The sequence below is a fragment of the Lagenorhynchus albirostris genome, chromosome 8 (genome assembly GCF_949774975.1).
Source record: "Lagenorhynchus albirostris chromosome 8, mLagAlb1.1, whole genome shotgun sequence".
NCBI classification, from domain to species: Eukaryota; Metazoa; Chordata; class Mammalia; order Artiodactyla; family Delphinidae; genus Lagenorhynchus; species Lagenorhynchus albirostris.
The window spans coordinates 28749357-28763585 of record NC_083102.1 but is presented as its reverse complement, the minus strand read 5'-3'; the positions used below and the strand labels follow the sequence as shown (position 1 = coordinate 28763585).

Sequence of the window (14229 nt, the reverse complement as noted above, 5' to 3'; positions counted from 1 at the left end):
ACACGTTCTGGGGCCCAAACGCTTCTATCCAGTTTAGGCTATTGTGCCTTCATGGTTTAGGGCTCCTTATGGTGCAGGTAACAAAAAAAAGCAACCCAGACTGACAAACATTAAAGGAAATGTACTGACTCAGTGGCTGAAAAGTCTAGAGTTGTGACTGATTCAGGTGAAGTTTGATCCAAAAGCTCACACCATGTTCCCAGGGCTCATGTCTCTCCATCTCCAGCCTAAAGAGTCTGGCTTCTGTGAAGTTGTCTTCGACTGCAGGCTCCACAGGGCTCTGTGCCAACCCCCCCAATACCCTAGTCTCAGCAGCTCTGGGCTCTCGGCTTTTCTCATCAACATGGCTGCCACACTTCCTTCCAGATCTAACATTCTCCTACTACTCATTCTAAGGAAAGGGAGAGATTCTTTGTTTTTTTTTTTTTTTGGTTGCTCACACAAGAGAGAGGGCAAACTTATTTCTCAGAATGCCCAGCAAAAGTCATCATTGGCTCTGATTGGTTAATGTGCCTATCCCTGAGCCAATCACAATGGCCATTGGGGATTGGGGTTGGATGATAAATACACTGATCATTTTAAAACAATCAAGGCCCGTGCTGGGAAATGGCAGTGGGGTTCATTCCAACTAAACCCACATAGTTTGAGAACAGGAATGAGTCCACAGAGAAAAACCAGGCGGTTATGTTACCATAAAGGGTCCTCTATACTGGACAGTCCCCAGTTTTAGTGATGTGTTTAGGAAACAGCTTTCTGGTATCACATGGATCAGGCTCACTGCCAGACAATCACTGTGGGTAAAAAGTGCCTTGATTCGTTTAAATGCCCTTTATGATGATAAAAGGGGAGGGGAGTTACACTCTAGTGTATTAATTTTCAATTTAGGAGTTCAACATTTTGTAAACTGGGAACTGCTTAACAGAGGCAATGGTTAGAGGCAATGATGATTATCTTGAAACATGATCAAGAAAAAGTATCAAACAGCATTATCTGTAATCTCTGGATAAGGAAGTTGGTTAATTAAAGCATTCCCCTGATAATAATACTTTACACAACACAAAAACACTTTAATTTGTTTGAATACAAATAATGGCCTTATTTCCTTATTCATGATCGGGGTGATAGTTGGTTTTGTTGGTGGTGGTTTTTTGTTTGTTTGTTTTTTAAGGAACTATGATAGTTATACTAAGAATACAATGGAATTGAACTATGTAAGTTAGGTGCTATGACCCCATTTTGCAGATTTGTAACCACATGATATTCACAGTAAATATTTTAGAAACACTTTAATTTTCTGAAGTACTGTCAGTACTGATGTGTTTGGTTTTACTTAAGATGTGGAACCAGAAGAGCTTTTCATCAAAATATTACAGGCAATTTGGTGAGCGGCCGGTATTTTTTTGCATCACTTTCCAAAGGCCATCAAATACTGAGGAATTAAACCCACCATTTGGAGCCAGTTAGTTATCCAGAACACTATAATACACTTAGCTGACTTGAAGAAAGAAAGATTCAAATCGTATCTCCAGGAACCATGTATACTCGGCAAGACAAGACTTTCCTAAAAAAAAAAAAAAAAAAGACAAGACTTTCTTAAGGAAAGTTGGCTAAGATCCTTGATTTATTTTTAAATTTCAGTTTCAGTATAGACCAGATGTGACAAGTCATAACATTTCTTGGAGTAGGATAATGAGGTAAACTGAGAAGGACAAATGTGTGGCCCAGCATGAAAGGGAACACAGCGGTACACCAAGGACTCAACACCTTTGAAAAAGAAAATAATGTTAGTAAACACTTAGATAGCACTTACTATGTACCAGGCATTGTTCTAAGTAAATCGTATATATTAAGACATTCGATCCTCACGATAACCTCATAAAGTAGGTGCTATTATTGTGGTCCTTATTGTATAGAAACAGACACAGTAATGGTGAGGTAAGTAGCTGGCCCAGGTCACAAAGAACAGACTAGCTTCAGAGACTGTGCCCTTAACCGTCATATCGTTATTGCGTCTCTCACAGAAACAAAATAGTACAGAGTTTACAGTATACCATTTAAAGGGTTTGGGGATTTGTAAACATAATGACAGCTACAGGCTGTTCCTCCCTGGTTTGATTATATAAACTTGGTTGAGAAGCTGGAGAGAAGTGATGGGAAAACTGAGGTCTTAGAATTCACCATGAAATGTAATTAAACTACACTGCCTCTTGATTTCTAAACTCTAAATGATTTAAACTGCCTTCTATTTTAGATCACAATGTGGCTAACAGTTGGATTATGCTTCAAGAGCCTAACAATCATTCCAAAAGGAAATGACTAGGGGTGAAGATCAAACTAATTTAGTGCGACATTAAATAAATACTTACATCCTTTTGATTGTTGTGCTTACAGCCAATTGTTACATAAGGTGTTATTTTTAATAGATGGATGAAATTTACCGTTGGTAATAGTTTACATCCACATCCAAAGAAAAACCAGTAGAGATGGTTTGCATGATTAAAATCTCTTGAAACAAAATCATGCTAGAAAGAGCAGCCTCTCCCACTTGTTGTAAAGGGAGCGTAATAATAAATGTGGGCCAAGTCAACACAAAGTTTCACATGTGACTTTTAAATCTGCAGAAAGAAATGAAAGCATCTGATTTGTGTGTGACAATTAGAAGAGCAGGGAGAACGGGGATATAGGGCTGCCTGTTTCCCTCTGTTAAACTGCCATTCTGAACCCTAGGGGTGATTCACCTCCAAAGAGGCCAGGAAGCCTTCTCTTCTGCATGTCAGTAACAGCCGTCTGTGATCATGGCTCATATCCACCCCACCGTGTTTAGCCAAGAAAAAGGAAGGGTGGCCCGTTATAGATCCTAATTACTCTTTTTTTTTTTTTTTTGGTACGTGGGCCTCTCACTGTTGTGGCCTCTCCCGTTGCGGAGCACAGGCTCCGGACACGCAGGCTCAGTGGCCATGGCTCACGGGCCCAGCCACTCCGCGGCATGTGGGATCTTCCCGGACCGGGGCACGAACCCGTGTCCCCTGCATCGGCAGGCGGACTCTCAACCACTGCGCCACCAGGGAAGCCCCTAATTACTCTTTGATAAAAGAGGAATATCACTAAATTTAACTGCATATTTAAACACACCTGAACTCTTCGTAACCAAGGAAAAGTGTAAATAAACAAAATGTAAGTCAATAATTACCTATTTATTTCTAGTACATAATCTATACTTTTAAAAAATGTTTAAAAAATTTTGTCAGTTGTATTGTTTTTATATTTTCCCCAGCTTTATTGAGATATAATTGACATATAACACTGTGTAAGTTTAAAGTCTTACCCATTTTAATTGCTTGATCTCAAACTCCCTGGCAAACAACTCATTTTTCCTCCACACAAGGCTCTATGCAAGCAAGGCAAGAAATAGCACATGGTACGATAGCAAGATGGGAAAACTGAAAAAGTAAATGTGATAAATCCTCCTTAACATGCCTGATATTTAATGGGTCCAGGCTTAACACTTTTACAAGCTGAAAGATAAATTTCTGAGAAAAAATTCTCCCCTCTGCTAGCTTAAACACTTTCTCTTCACCCAAATCACTTCTTGAGAAACTACACTCTAAAATTTTTTGACTTAATATATTAACTACAATGTCAGAATTTCAATTGCCACAGTGCCTGTAACTATGCCCATCCCACAATCCCAGTGCTGTAGAACTGTAGGGAAACTTCTCCAGGGTATTTTCATAACGGGATTTGTTTTTCTTCATAATGGGATTTTAACAGTTCCACAAGAATTGGCTCTCAACCCCATTCCCAGGCCAAAAGTTTCAGATTTCCATAGGAGTTGAAGTGTCACCTCATTTACTGATCTTAAATCCCAGGTTCTCTCCCTGAGGGAGAACAGAAAGTCACCAGGGAAAGGTGCACTCCCCTTGGTCAAGGGCACACGGGCTCATTCCTCACACCTCAGGATATCCTCACCAACCACTCTTCTTCTTCCACCCAGGGCCTCCCCATGAGAATCACAACCCTCAGGGACCACTGAGACCACAGTCTTCCCCAAGACTGAACATATTTCTACCCCCCAGCATCGTTTGCTTTCACTTCTCCTCTGCTCTGAGCTTGGACCTGCAAGACATTTTCTTTGAAATTCATTTCTATTCTTGTCAAACGAACCACACAGTACTTCTCTAATCAGGTTCCCTCTACACGGGGGTGCAGAGAAGCCAATTTCCAGGTCCGCCATCTCATTCCACTGGTGACGCAGAAGGCTAAGACCCTGCAAAGAATTCCTCGCACCAGTACTGAGTTTGTTCATCTGATCAGGTGACATCCAAGCAGTACCAACAGCACCTGCGTGGAAGGTAGACAAGCAGGACTGCATATGAACACATAATGCATTGCTGAAAATGTGTTTGAAAGTCCAATGAATACATTTCAAATAACAGACTTATAAGGGAAGTGTTGATCCCAGAGACCAAAATGAGGTTTCAAAGTTCTCATTCAAAATTCTTCTTTTGCCCAGGCACCCCTGCTGATAGGTAGGAACCTTCACAGGCCCTCTGAGCAAGAAGCAAATGCTGGGGTGCAAGGGGGTCAGCCAAGTCTCAGTATCTTCTCTGACCTGATGGCCGCCCCACCCTGCCATGTGCAGGAGTTGGGTGGAGAGTTTGGTGGTTTTCGTGTGCTCTCTGGGGCTGGGGCTTCAGCAGAGTGTCCTATGAGACTCAGCTGCTGCCGCAGGAAGGAATCAGAAAACAGCCCCTGCCTCTGACTGAAGTCACATAACTTCACGTACTTGTGGGGGGCCAGCAAGTGAAACTATATCATGTGATCATTTGAAATGCTAGCTGCATGGAGATACACAAAAGCTTGAATTCTGCACATGAGAGAGAGTTCAGCATCAGAGTGGAAGGGTTGGTAGTATATAGTCAGGGGCCTGGAGGTTAAGGAGAACCTCTGGTGAATAGCTGTAGCCTCTCTCATGATCTTACTACCCTAGTCATTTAATGGTTCCCTTCTGGCTTGGTGTCTTGGTCTGTTCGGGCTGCTATAACGAAACACCACAGACCGGGTGGCTTATGAAGAGCACATTTCTTTCTTACAGTTCTGGAGACTGGGAAGTCCAAGATCAAGGTGTCAATAGACTCGGTGTCTGGAAACGGCCTGCTTCCTGGTTCGCAGATGGCCATCTTCTCACTGCGTCCTCACACGGCAGAGAAGCCCAGCCAGGGAGCTCTCCGGGGTCTGCTTGATAAGGGCAATAATCCCGTTCAGGAGGGCTCCACCCTCATGACTTAATCACCTCCAAAAGGCCTCACCTCCAAATACCACCACGTTGGGGATTAGGTTTCAACGTGTGAATTCTGAGGGGACACAAATATTCAGACCATAACACTTGGTATGATGGGGTTGGAAAGCTAGAGGCGGACTTAACTTTCCTCTATGGCTAAAACATTACTAGAATGCAAAAGACATAGCAATACTAGAAATGCTAACAGCTGCATTTAAAGAGTAGTTTGTGTCAGGCATTTTGGTAAACACCACAAATACATAGTTCTATCCCAGTTTTACAGGAGATGATACTGACTTTCTCAAGGTCCTCATGTAGCTGATGGTGGAACAGAGACACATACTCAGGCAGGTCTGTGTACTCTTAGCCAGTAGGCTACCCTGTCGAATTACAGAATTCTCTCCTCTTTAAGATTTTAGGCCCTGCTCCTCTCTGGTTATCAAGTGAAACAATATGGGATGATATATGGAACATTAGAAGCTTGCAGGTTCATAAATCAATTTTCCCTAATAAAGGGAGTATCTTTTGCCAACTGAGTTTCAACTTGTTCTTTCAATTGTCAATACACTCAGGTGGTAGGCATGATTTCTGCAGAGCTGAACAGGGAGCTTAGCGATGGCAGCCCGCTGTACCTGTGAACCAGCTGTACTGGGAAGACTGTCTTCGCTGTGTTACGTTTGCTTATAAACTACCCATGGAACAAACCCAAGAGAAACCTCTCTTCTGTCTCTACCCAAAGGGCTGGCAGTCCCTCTTCCTTTCTGAGCACTCCTAGAAGAGTCATCTTAGTGTGGAAAGTGTTTCCTTAATACAGCTGCCCTCCAGTACTCTGCCCCTCACTGGACTGGAGGAAGGTTCTGGGGCAGGACATCTCTTAGATTCCAGATGGGCTTTCACCAGGCTGGCTACACCATCCTTTGCTGCTCCCTGATACTCCCAGGCCAGGCCTGCCTGCTTTTCGCTCCATCTAACTCTTGATTTCACTGGAACCTCAAGGAAGGAGATGGGGACAGTAGTAGAGGCTGAGGCCAGGCTGAGGGAGCTTTGAGGGAAACAGAGATTAGCCATTGGCATGTGCCAATCAAAAACCAAGTCTACAACAGAAAAATCATCCTGGGAAGAGACAGCCAAAGAACGCTTCTGAGGAATGCTTTAGAAAAAGTAAGATCTGGTACTTCATTCTACAACTCCTAATTTACATGCACTTATTGCTGTCGAAGGCCCAGGTGAAGAGGTTAAGTGGCAAATCTTTTTCCTGATCAACACGAGCAATTATTTTTCCCTTTCATATTCATTTTTTAAACTATTGTAAATGCATTTCCACTTTCAACTGCTCTACTAACTGAACTTAGCACATTTCTCATTCTTTCATTTAAGAATGGGGAGTGTCAATGAAACTGAATTAAACTATCATCTTTTGGGGGGGTCAACCTATTTATAATTTGTATACACTAAATATAAAGTGCCTTTCAGGCTAAAGGCACTGAGCTTCATCGGGCAAAAAATGATGAAATATCAGCTAATTCATTTCAAAACAAATACAATATAGAAAGAACAGTGATAACCTTTAATTAAAGTCAAGAATATAAAGATTCTGGCTCAATTTTTCTTTCATTTCCCCATATCACTTATTTTCCTACTGTCTTTGTTGAATTTTAACAGGCCTATTATAATATACTTGTCCTGGGACAGCCTCTATGATTACAAATAAAAAATACACATCCATAAGTCCTTAAACACCATTTAAAAAACCAAAGTGTCAATGCCAAATTTTTGATTTTAATGAAAATTCTGAACATTAAATGACACTGCTGCATTTACAATGCTGATTTTTAAAAGCTATCTGAAAATAAAATACAGTAAAATTATTGCTTCCAAAGTTATGTTGACATAATGTATACAAGGTAGAATTGAAACAATAGCAAACTGCATGAAGGCAGTTACATAACCAATCTTTATACCTCCTTTTGGCATTTTATACACCTCTACAAAGCTATCACGTTATAGTCCTTATCCTGAAAGGGATGTCCTGCCGTCTAGATACTTAACTTCTATCCATGTTAAGATATCTCCTGGGCTCCCCTGGTGGCGCAGTGGTTGAGAGTCCGCCTGCCGATGCAGGGGACACGGGTTCGTGCCCCGGTCCGGGAAGATCCCACATGCCGCGGAGCGGCTGGGCCCTTGAGCCATGGCCACTGAGCCTGCGCGTCCGGAGCCTGTGCTCCGCAATGGGAGAGGCCACAACAGTGAGAGGCCCGTGTACCGCAAAAAAAAAAAAAAAAAAAAAAGATATCTCCTGAGGATATTAGTGTGTTTACCCATAGGAATGACTTTAATTTTGCATGTTAAGCAGTACAATACACACTTGACAAACCTCAGTGTGAAGTTCTACAGGCATATATTACTTTGCCAGATAATACAAAAAAAATTCACAATGCAAAACCAAGAGTATTTATTCTCATTATTTTTTAAAAAAGCAACACTTATTTCACAATCCCTGGAACTGTAAAATAGCCATTCTTTTAATTTACAGAATTGAGGGAAGTATTTTAAATGTCAAAACACACATGCTGAATGTGATTTAGTGTATCAGCACCAAAAATCTGAAAAGTTTACAAAAATTGTTTAGATGTGTAAGGTGCATTTATTCATGAATTACATTCAGTTTGAGGGAAGAAACAGTACCCCCAAACTCACTGATATTTAAGAAATAGCTGAATAACTTCCACCTTGGTTTACAGCAAAATAAAAAATACTGCTTTTAGTTTTTCTTATATAAGTCATCTAAAATTTAGATCCAAAATTGAACTGCTGCCTTTTACTGGGAATAGAAGTTTGATTGTTACATTTTTTATGTTCCAGTTTAAGATACTTCACACACAATAGTTAATGCCCTAAAAATATTTTAAAAACTTGAGTCATTTTGTGAACATCTGAAGTTAAGAAAAGGTAGATCTCTTATATTTTTATGTAGAATTGGGTATAAAGTCATTGTGTGTCAAATAAAATTATTTTTTTAAACAGTATCAGTCCCAATCAGTAATCAGGACCTTTCTAAATATGTCGTTAACTTTTCGGGCAAAAATTACTCTTACGAAGTTAGATGAAAGTAAATACAGAATTTCTTGGTTTACAATCCAAAATTATTGTGACATTAAAACATGCCTCTTTCAAAACCACTTGGTCATTGCTGATGACACTTAAATAAGGAAAACTTAGGCCAATATTGCTCTAACTATACTGACATGCTGTCCTGAATGACCTACCAAGGCTGGGGAAGGGACTTGGCCTGGTTCCTCAGCTCTGCGGAGTTGCCCGCCCCCCCCACCCCGCCGTCTTACTCTATAGCTTATGCAAAATCAACTCATGCACACTATTAACTCAAAATCCAGCAAGCTACAGCCCTGATGCACCTACATTCATATATTTCCTCTTTACTGTGTACATTAAACGAAGAATTCTGTTGTGCTTTTCACATATTTGATACAAGTTTTCATATTTTATTTCTAGGTTTCTTGGGATGGAAAGAGAAAGACTAAGAAAAGAAATACAACAGGGGAGTCAGACTGTAAAGTAACATTACACACACAACTAGCCCAATATCTTTTTAATTTAAAAGATACTATCATCAAAAGGCCATATATATATATATAAAAGAAAACAAAGTCTCCTCCCTAAAACCCATATTATTCCAAGATAGATTTTTCACAGCGACTAGTATATATATCAATACATTTTTCAAATCTGTTCAGTTATCCATTGTGTAATGCTTTTAGAATTAAAAGATGCCATTATCATTGTAGTCTGAACATTGTACCATTAGGGAGATGTGCTTAGAAATGGTTCAGTGATTTGCTCATTATGATGACTATTTACAAAGATGTCTATTTACGTTAGCAATAAATAATCCTGACATCAAAAGAGATAATGGTCATGCACACACCGAGATGGCTGCATGCTCTTAAAATATTTACATGTAGTTTTTCGGTTAGGGCTTTCCCATTAGCAAGTGAAAGTATGGTCCCTTCAATTTTCTCCACATCAGTCTTGCTTCTGGGGGATGCATCCTTCCATTTCTACAACTTCAGGCCATCCTTCATATTTGTTTGTGTCCTTATTGTTCTTTATGTGCTGTTGGAACATAATCATAGTATACAGTTTTTAAAACTTTAGTGAACTGCATATCTGCAATAGCATACTTATGCGTACTCACTTCAGTAACACTTCTATCAACATGTAAATTATTGTTCAATATATTAAATGAGCAACACTTGGCATCTGGCATGTAGTAGCAGACCTTCAAAGAACAGCTGAAAGAACAAAACACTGCAGATGGTCTTTAAAGGATCACTTGTTAGTCAAAAGTAGGTTTACATTCTACCAAGTTCTAAAGTATTTCTAAACTTAATTGATTACAGCAACAAAAGTTCAATTAAAGTCTTTAATAACCAACTTCCTAAAAGGCTTAAGATAAAACTAATCATATGCCAATGCATTGTCATGTAGGAAAAAAATTTTCATGCAGAATTGACTATTTTTAAGTTTAAAATCAAAATAGTGCCACGGTTATTTCAAATACTTGATTACCAAGAACCTATGAAAAACACATGAACATATTTAATGTCTGCTTTATCTAAGTTTCAAATAACTGGGATAGGAATAGGCACTGCATGGTTTCACACAATTGCTTTTGTCCATTAATTAGGAAAGCCTAAGACACTAACCTGTTCAAAAGGGCTTTTTGTCTTAATGCCTTTTCCACCACAGAAGACCCAGTTGTCTCTAAAACCAAGATGAGTAATAGATGTACTCCCCAATTCAGCAATGAGCTGCCGGGCCTCATCATTGAGTCTTAAAGAGGGAGGAAAAGAATAATTCAATAAATGTAGTGCCCTGTATGTTATTTAAGTAATACTGATACAGTTAGGATACTTAACTTACAACCATGAAATAAATGAGAGAGAATGCTGGCTTAGATAAGAGAACATAAAAAAAATTTTTTATCAGAGTAACATTCCTACTATTTGAGTTTTTTTTTTTTTTAATGAATTTTTTTTTGTTTTTTGGCTGCATGGGGTCCTTGTTGCTGTGCACGGGCTTTCTCTACTTGCGGCGAGCAGGGGCTACTCTTCGTTGTGGTGCGTGGGTTTCCCATTGCGGTGGCTTCTCTTACTGTGGAGCCTGGGCCCAAGAGCATGAGGGCTTCAGTAGTTGTGGCTCGCAGGGTCTAGAGTGCAGGCTCAGTAGTTGTGGTGCACGGACTTAGTTGCTCCGAGGCATGTGGGATCTTCCTGGACCAGGGATCGAACCTGAGTCCCCTACATTGGCAGGCGGATTCTTAACCATTGTGCCACCAGGGAAGTCCTATTTGAATTCTTTAGTGATGAAAGCCATGAAATCTAGAAATTAATTTCAAGTTCATGCTATTTAGAAGTACCTTTTAGGTGTCTTTATTTCACAACAACAATTCATTTTCATTTACATCCATCAAATAAATAAGAGAAACTGTAGTCAGCAGGTGCCTATTCAGGTTAATCCAAGATCTTAAGCAACCAACATCTTTGTAAAATTAAAAATCACTTTGAATCTCCACTAAACCCTTTGTAAATTACAGTTGAATAGAATAAAGGTGAATGTTGATAGAAATTTGGATGTTTCTAACACCAAATGTTTTATTTAAAAGAAAATGAATTTTGAGAATAGGGATATAAATTCTACTTCAGAGACAACTGCCAAGTGGTTATTTAATAAAAATGAAAATATTAACCACATAGCGGCTAAGAAAGGGCAGTGACAAAAGGCAACTGCTAGGGAAACAGCTAACTGAAAGATGCCTTTAAGGAATTTTGTGAGTGATTTTGTGAGTGATTCTCCACCTCTCCTCTGTCTCAAAAGGGAGAAGAAATTCAGAAGATACGTGCTGGTTGTAGAGCCAAAAAAAAAAAAAAAAAAACACAAAAAGATAACTAAGGGACACCTGTGCAGGTATCTGGCCAGTAAGTCCTCTATATCACCCAAAAGATGGCATTTATAGGTCAATTAGAGAGGTTTGTTCTTCTAAAATCTGAGGCAAGGCAAGTTTTATATTTGCAAGTAAGTGGAGGATCATTGGCTGCAAAGTAGCAGGAGGGCCAGTGAGGAAGGCGCCTGTTTACCCTGCAGCCTTCTTTGAAGCACCCCATGCTAATATCAGCTGGCTCCTTTAATGGATAAATGAAAGAAACATGAGGCGCAACAGTTCTAATGTAACTTACTTGAAGATAAACGGGATACTTTATGTTAAAAAAAGCTTCATAAAACAGGAAAGAGCTACAATGTTATTAGCCTTCCAAAATTATACAAACCACATCCATGGGGCAGTGGAGCTGTTTTAACCATAGCTTGGGCACTGCTGTCCTCCTGGGGGAAGTTCACTAGAATCAGTGAGAAAATCAGGGGCAGCCCTGGAATATTTAGCCTTTCAGACTCATCTATATACAGCGATGTCTTTATAATCAAGGGAAATAAAAATAAATGAAATGGCTGTGGGACCAGTGAAGTCTCAGTCTCTGAAGATTTTGAGACCTTCACAGAGAACCACGTGTACCCACGTCTGGCTTTCTCCCCAAAGTCTGTCTGTAGCTGTGTTTCCTGTACCCGTCCTTACATGAATTAGCTATCACTTCCATTCGTCTGCTCATGTGATAAGCAACTTGTATGTTAGAGGGACATTCCCAGAAAGTATTGTCTGAACCCTGTTTTCTTGTTTCTAAATCATGTTAGGATGTCATGGATCTGCAGACCATCATATTCTACTCCTTAGTTTATCCAAATGTTTTATTTCTGGCTCCTTAATTAGAACATTTTACTTGCATCATCAGTACTAGTAGTGAGTTTTGCTGCTTTATCGAGAACAAATGGTGTTGAAGTACAGAGGTCAGGCTTACTGGGCAGCGTAATGACAACCTCCTGGAGGAAAGCCTCGGGGCTTGATTCAGTTACATCTCAGAAAAATCACAAATTGCATCTCACAGGCTTCGGGGTTGCTCATGAATGTTAGGTTCACAAATGCCAAGAGATTGCTTCATACACAAAAACTGCTTGCAAGGTAGGTGGTTATCCAAACGCAGGCCTGGCCCCCAGCCAGAAGTACATAAATTTTTTTCTTATCTAAAAATTTTTACATCAATTAAATATATTGAAGGGCAGTCATTTTTCCTTCTGTACTTCTAAATTTCAGAAGTGGTCATTTTGATCGGTATGAATAAACTAAGCCAATTTAGCCAAAGATCTAGAAGCAACTTGAAACAGCTTTGCATTTTGATCCCGTTAATCTTTCCTTACTTTTCAATGGGAACACCCTTAGGTCCTGTGCAGAAAAGGGTTAATAAAACGCCTTAGAAAGCCCTAACAGCAAGACTGGTCCTTGGCTGGCATCTGGCAACTTGGATTTGGGGAGGCTCCCCCCATTCACAGAACTGAGCAGAATGATTCACTGTGTCTAAACTGTACAAACAATACAGTTTATGCTGAACACCTACTTTCTGTCTGGGAGTCTGGAATTTGGGGATATGTAAGGCGGAGGGTGCCTCCATGACCAGCTCCCAGTACAAACCCTGGGCCATGAGTCTCTAATAACCTTCCCTAGTGGACAGCATTTCATAGTCTTGTCACAATTTGTTCCTGGAGGAATTAAGCATGTCCTGTGTCACTCCATTTGGGAGAGGAACTCGAGCCTGGCTTCCTCCAGACTTTGCTCTCTGCTAGCTCCCCTTTGCTGATTCTGCTTTGTACCCTTTTGCTGCAGCAAATCATAGCAGTGAGTGAGCAGGTCTGTATGCTGGGTCCTGTGACTCCTCCCAGTGAATCATCAAACCTGGGGGTGGTCTTAGGCAGCCCTGCCGCATGTCCCTATGTATATCTAACTATAGATTTAGAACAAGACAACTTTCTCAATAATTTCTAAAGTTTTCTAATCTGCCTATGTAGAATCTAGGGGATTTTTATTATTCCTTTTTGATATCTTTTATGTAAGTAAAAGATGATTTCATGCTTTAAAAAGAAGTTTAAAACCATGCAACACAGCCAATATTTTGAGCATTTGATACAGCAGGTATCAAAATGCCCCATTTCTTTAAAAGGCAGTGTAGTGTAACTAATATATTTATACATAGCATTAATTTTGGAGATACAACTGACCCTTGAACAACATGGGTTTGAACTCCCTGAGTCCACTTACATTGTGTGATGGGTTCAAATTGAGAAAAGGAAGTGTGCAAAAATACAAGGCACATCATGTTACTAATGACAAAACTTTTACTACTACTACCAGGAAGACCTGAGTGCTCAAAATGAGATGTGACTCATACAACTACTGAAGGCCACAGAGAGAACTTTTGCTACCAAGTACAAATAATGAAGGGACCTACTGTTTCACAAGAATGATATAATATCAAGATCAAAGCACAACTGTCTTTTCCAGGGAGGCAAACACTCTTCCGTCAACATAAAAAGGGAAAAGTAGCTCAGGAATGTCCATATTAAGTGCTTTAAAATAAATTTAAGCCTCCAGGCCCACACATGTCACACACTTAAATTCTTAAGGAACTTATTAATAAAGTCTTCAAGGTCGTGTCAGTTATTTTAGAAGCATCATGGAAAATGAAGATGCTAAGACATTAAAAGTTAGTTAAATATTCCAGTTTTCAAAAAAGACAAGGAAAATTTTAAAAACAATGGTCCAATCAAACTAATTCTAACTCCTAGCAAATTCCAGAATGGAGTAGAAATTTGAGAATGGATCTCCTGTGAGTATTACACAAAGAAGAAGAAAAGAAAGAGAGGGAGGGCTTCCCTGGTGGCGCAGTGGTTAAGAATCCACCTGCCAACGCAGGGGACATGGGTTCAAGCTCTGGTCCGGGAAGATCCCACATGCTGTGGAGCAACTAAGCCTGTGCGCCACAACTACT

The 14229-nt window shown here is 40.0% G+C and overlaps 1 protein-coding gene across 4 annotated transcripts in view; it reads right to left on the bottom strand.

Annotated features, from left to right (window-relative positions):
* Positions 1 to 2917: 2917 nt before the first annotated feature.
* The window catches only part of FAM3C (FAM3 metabolism regulating signaling molecule C), a 52531-nt gene continuing 41219 nt past the window's right edge, over positions 2918 to 14229 (bottom strand). For 2 of the 4 annotated variants that reach the window (XM_060156793.1, XM_060156792.1), the window contains 2 exons: positions 10006 to 10132; positions 8761 to 9412 (listed from right to left, as the gene is read on the bottom strand). In XM_060156793.1, coding sequence (XP_060012776.1) covers positions 9323 to 9412; positions 10006 to 10132 — 217 coding nt within the window. In that variant the 3' untranslated portion in view covers positions 8761 to 9322. Of the gene's footprint in view, positions 4342 to 5093; positions 5239 to 8760; positions 9413 to 10005; positions 10133 to 14229 lie in introns of those variants that run through there. The other 2 variants (XR_009541946.1, XR_009541945.1) reach the window with 2 other exon arrangements.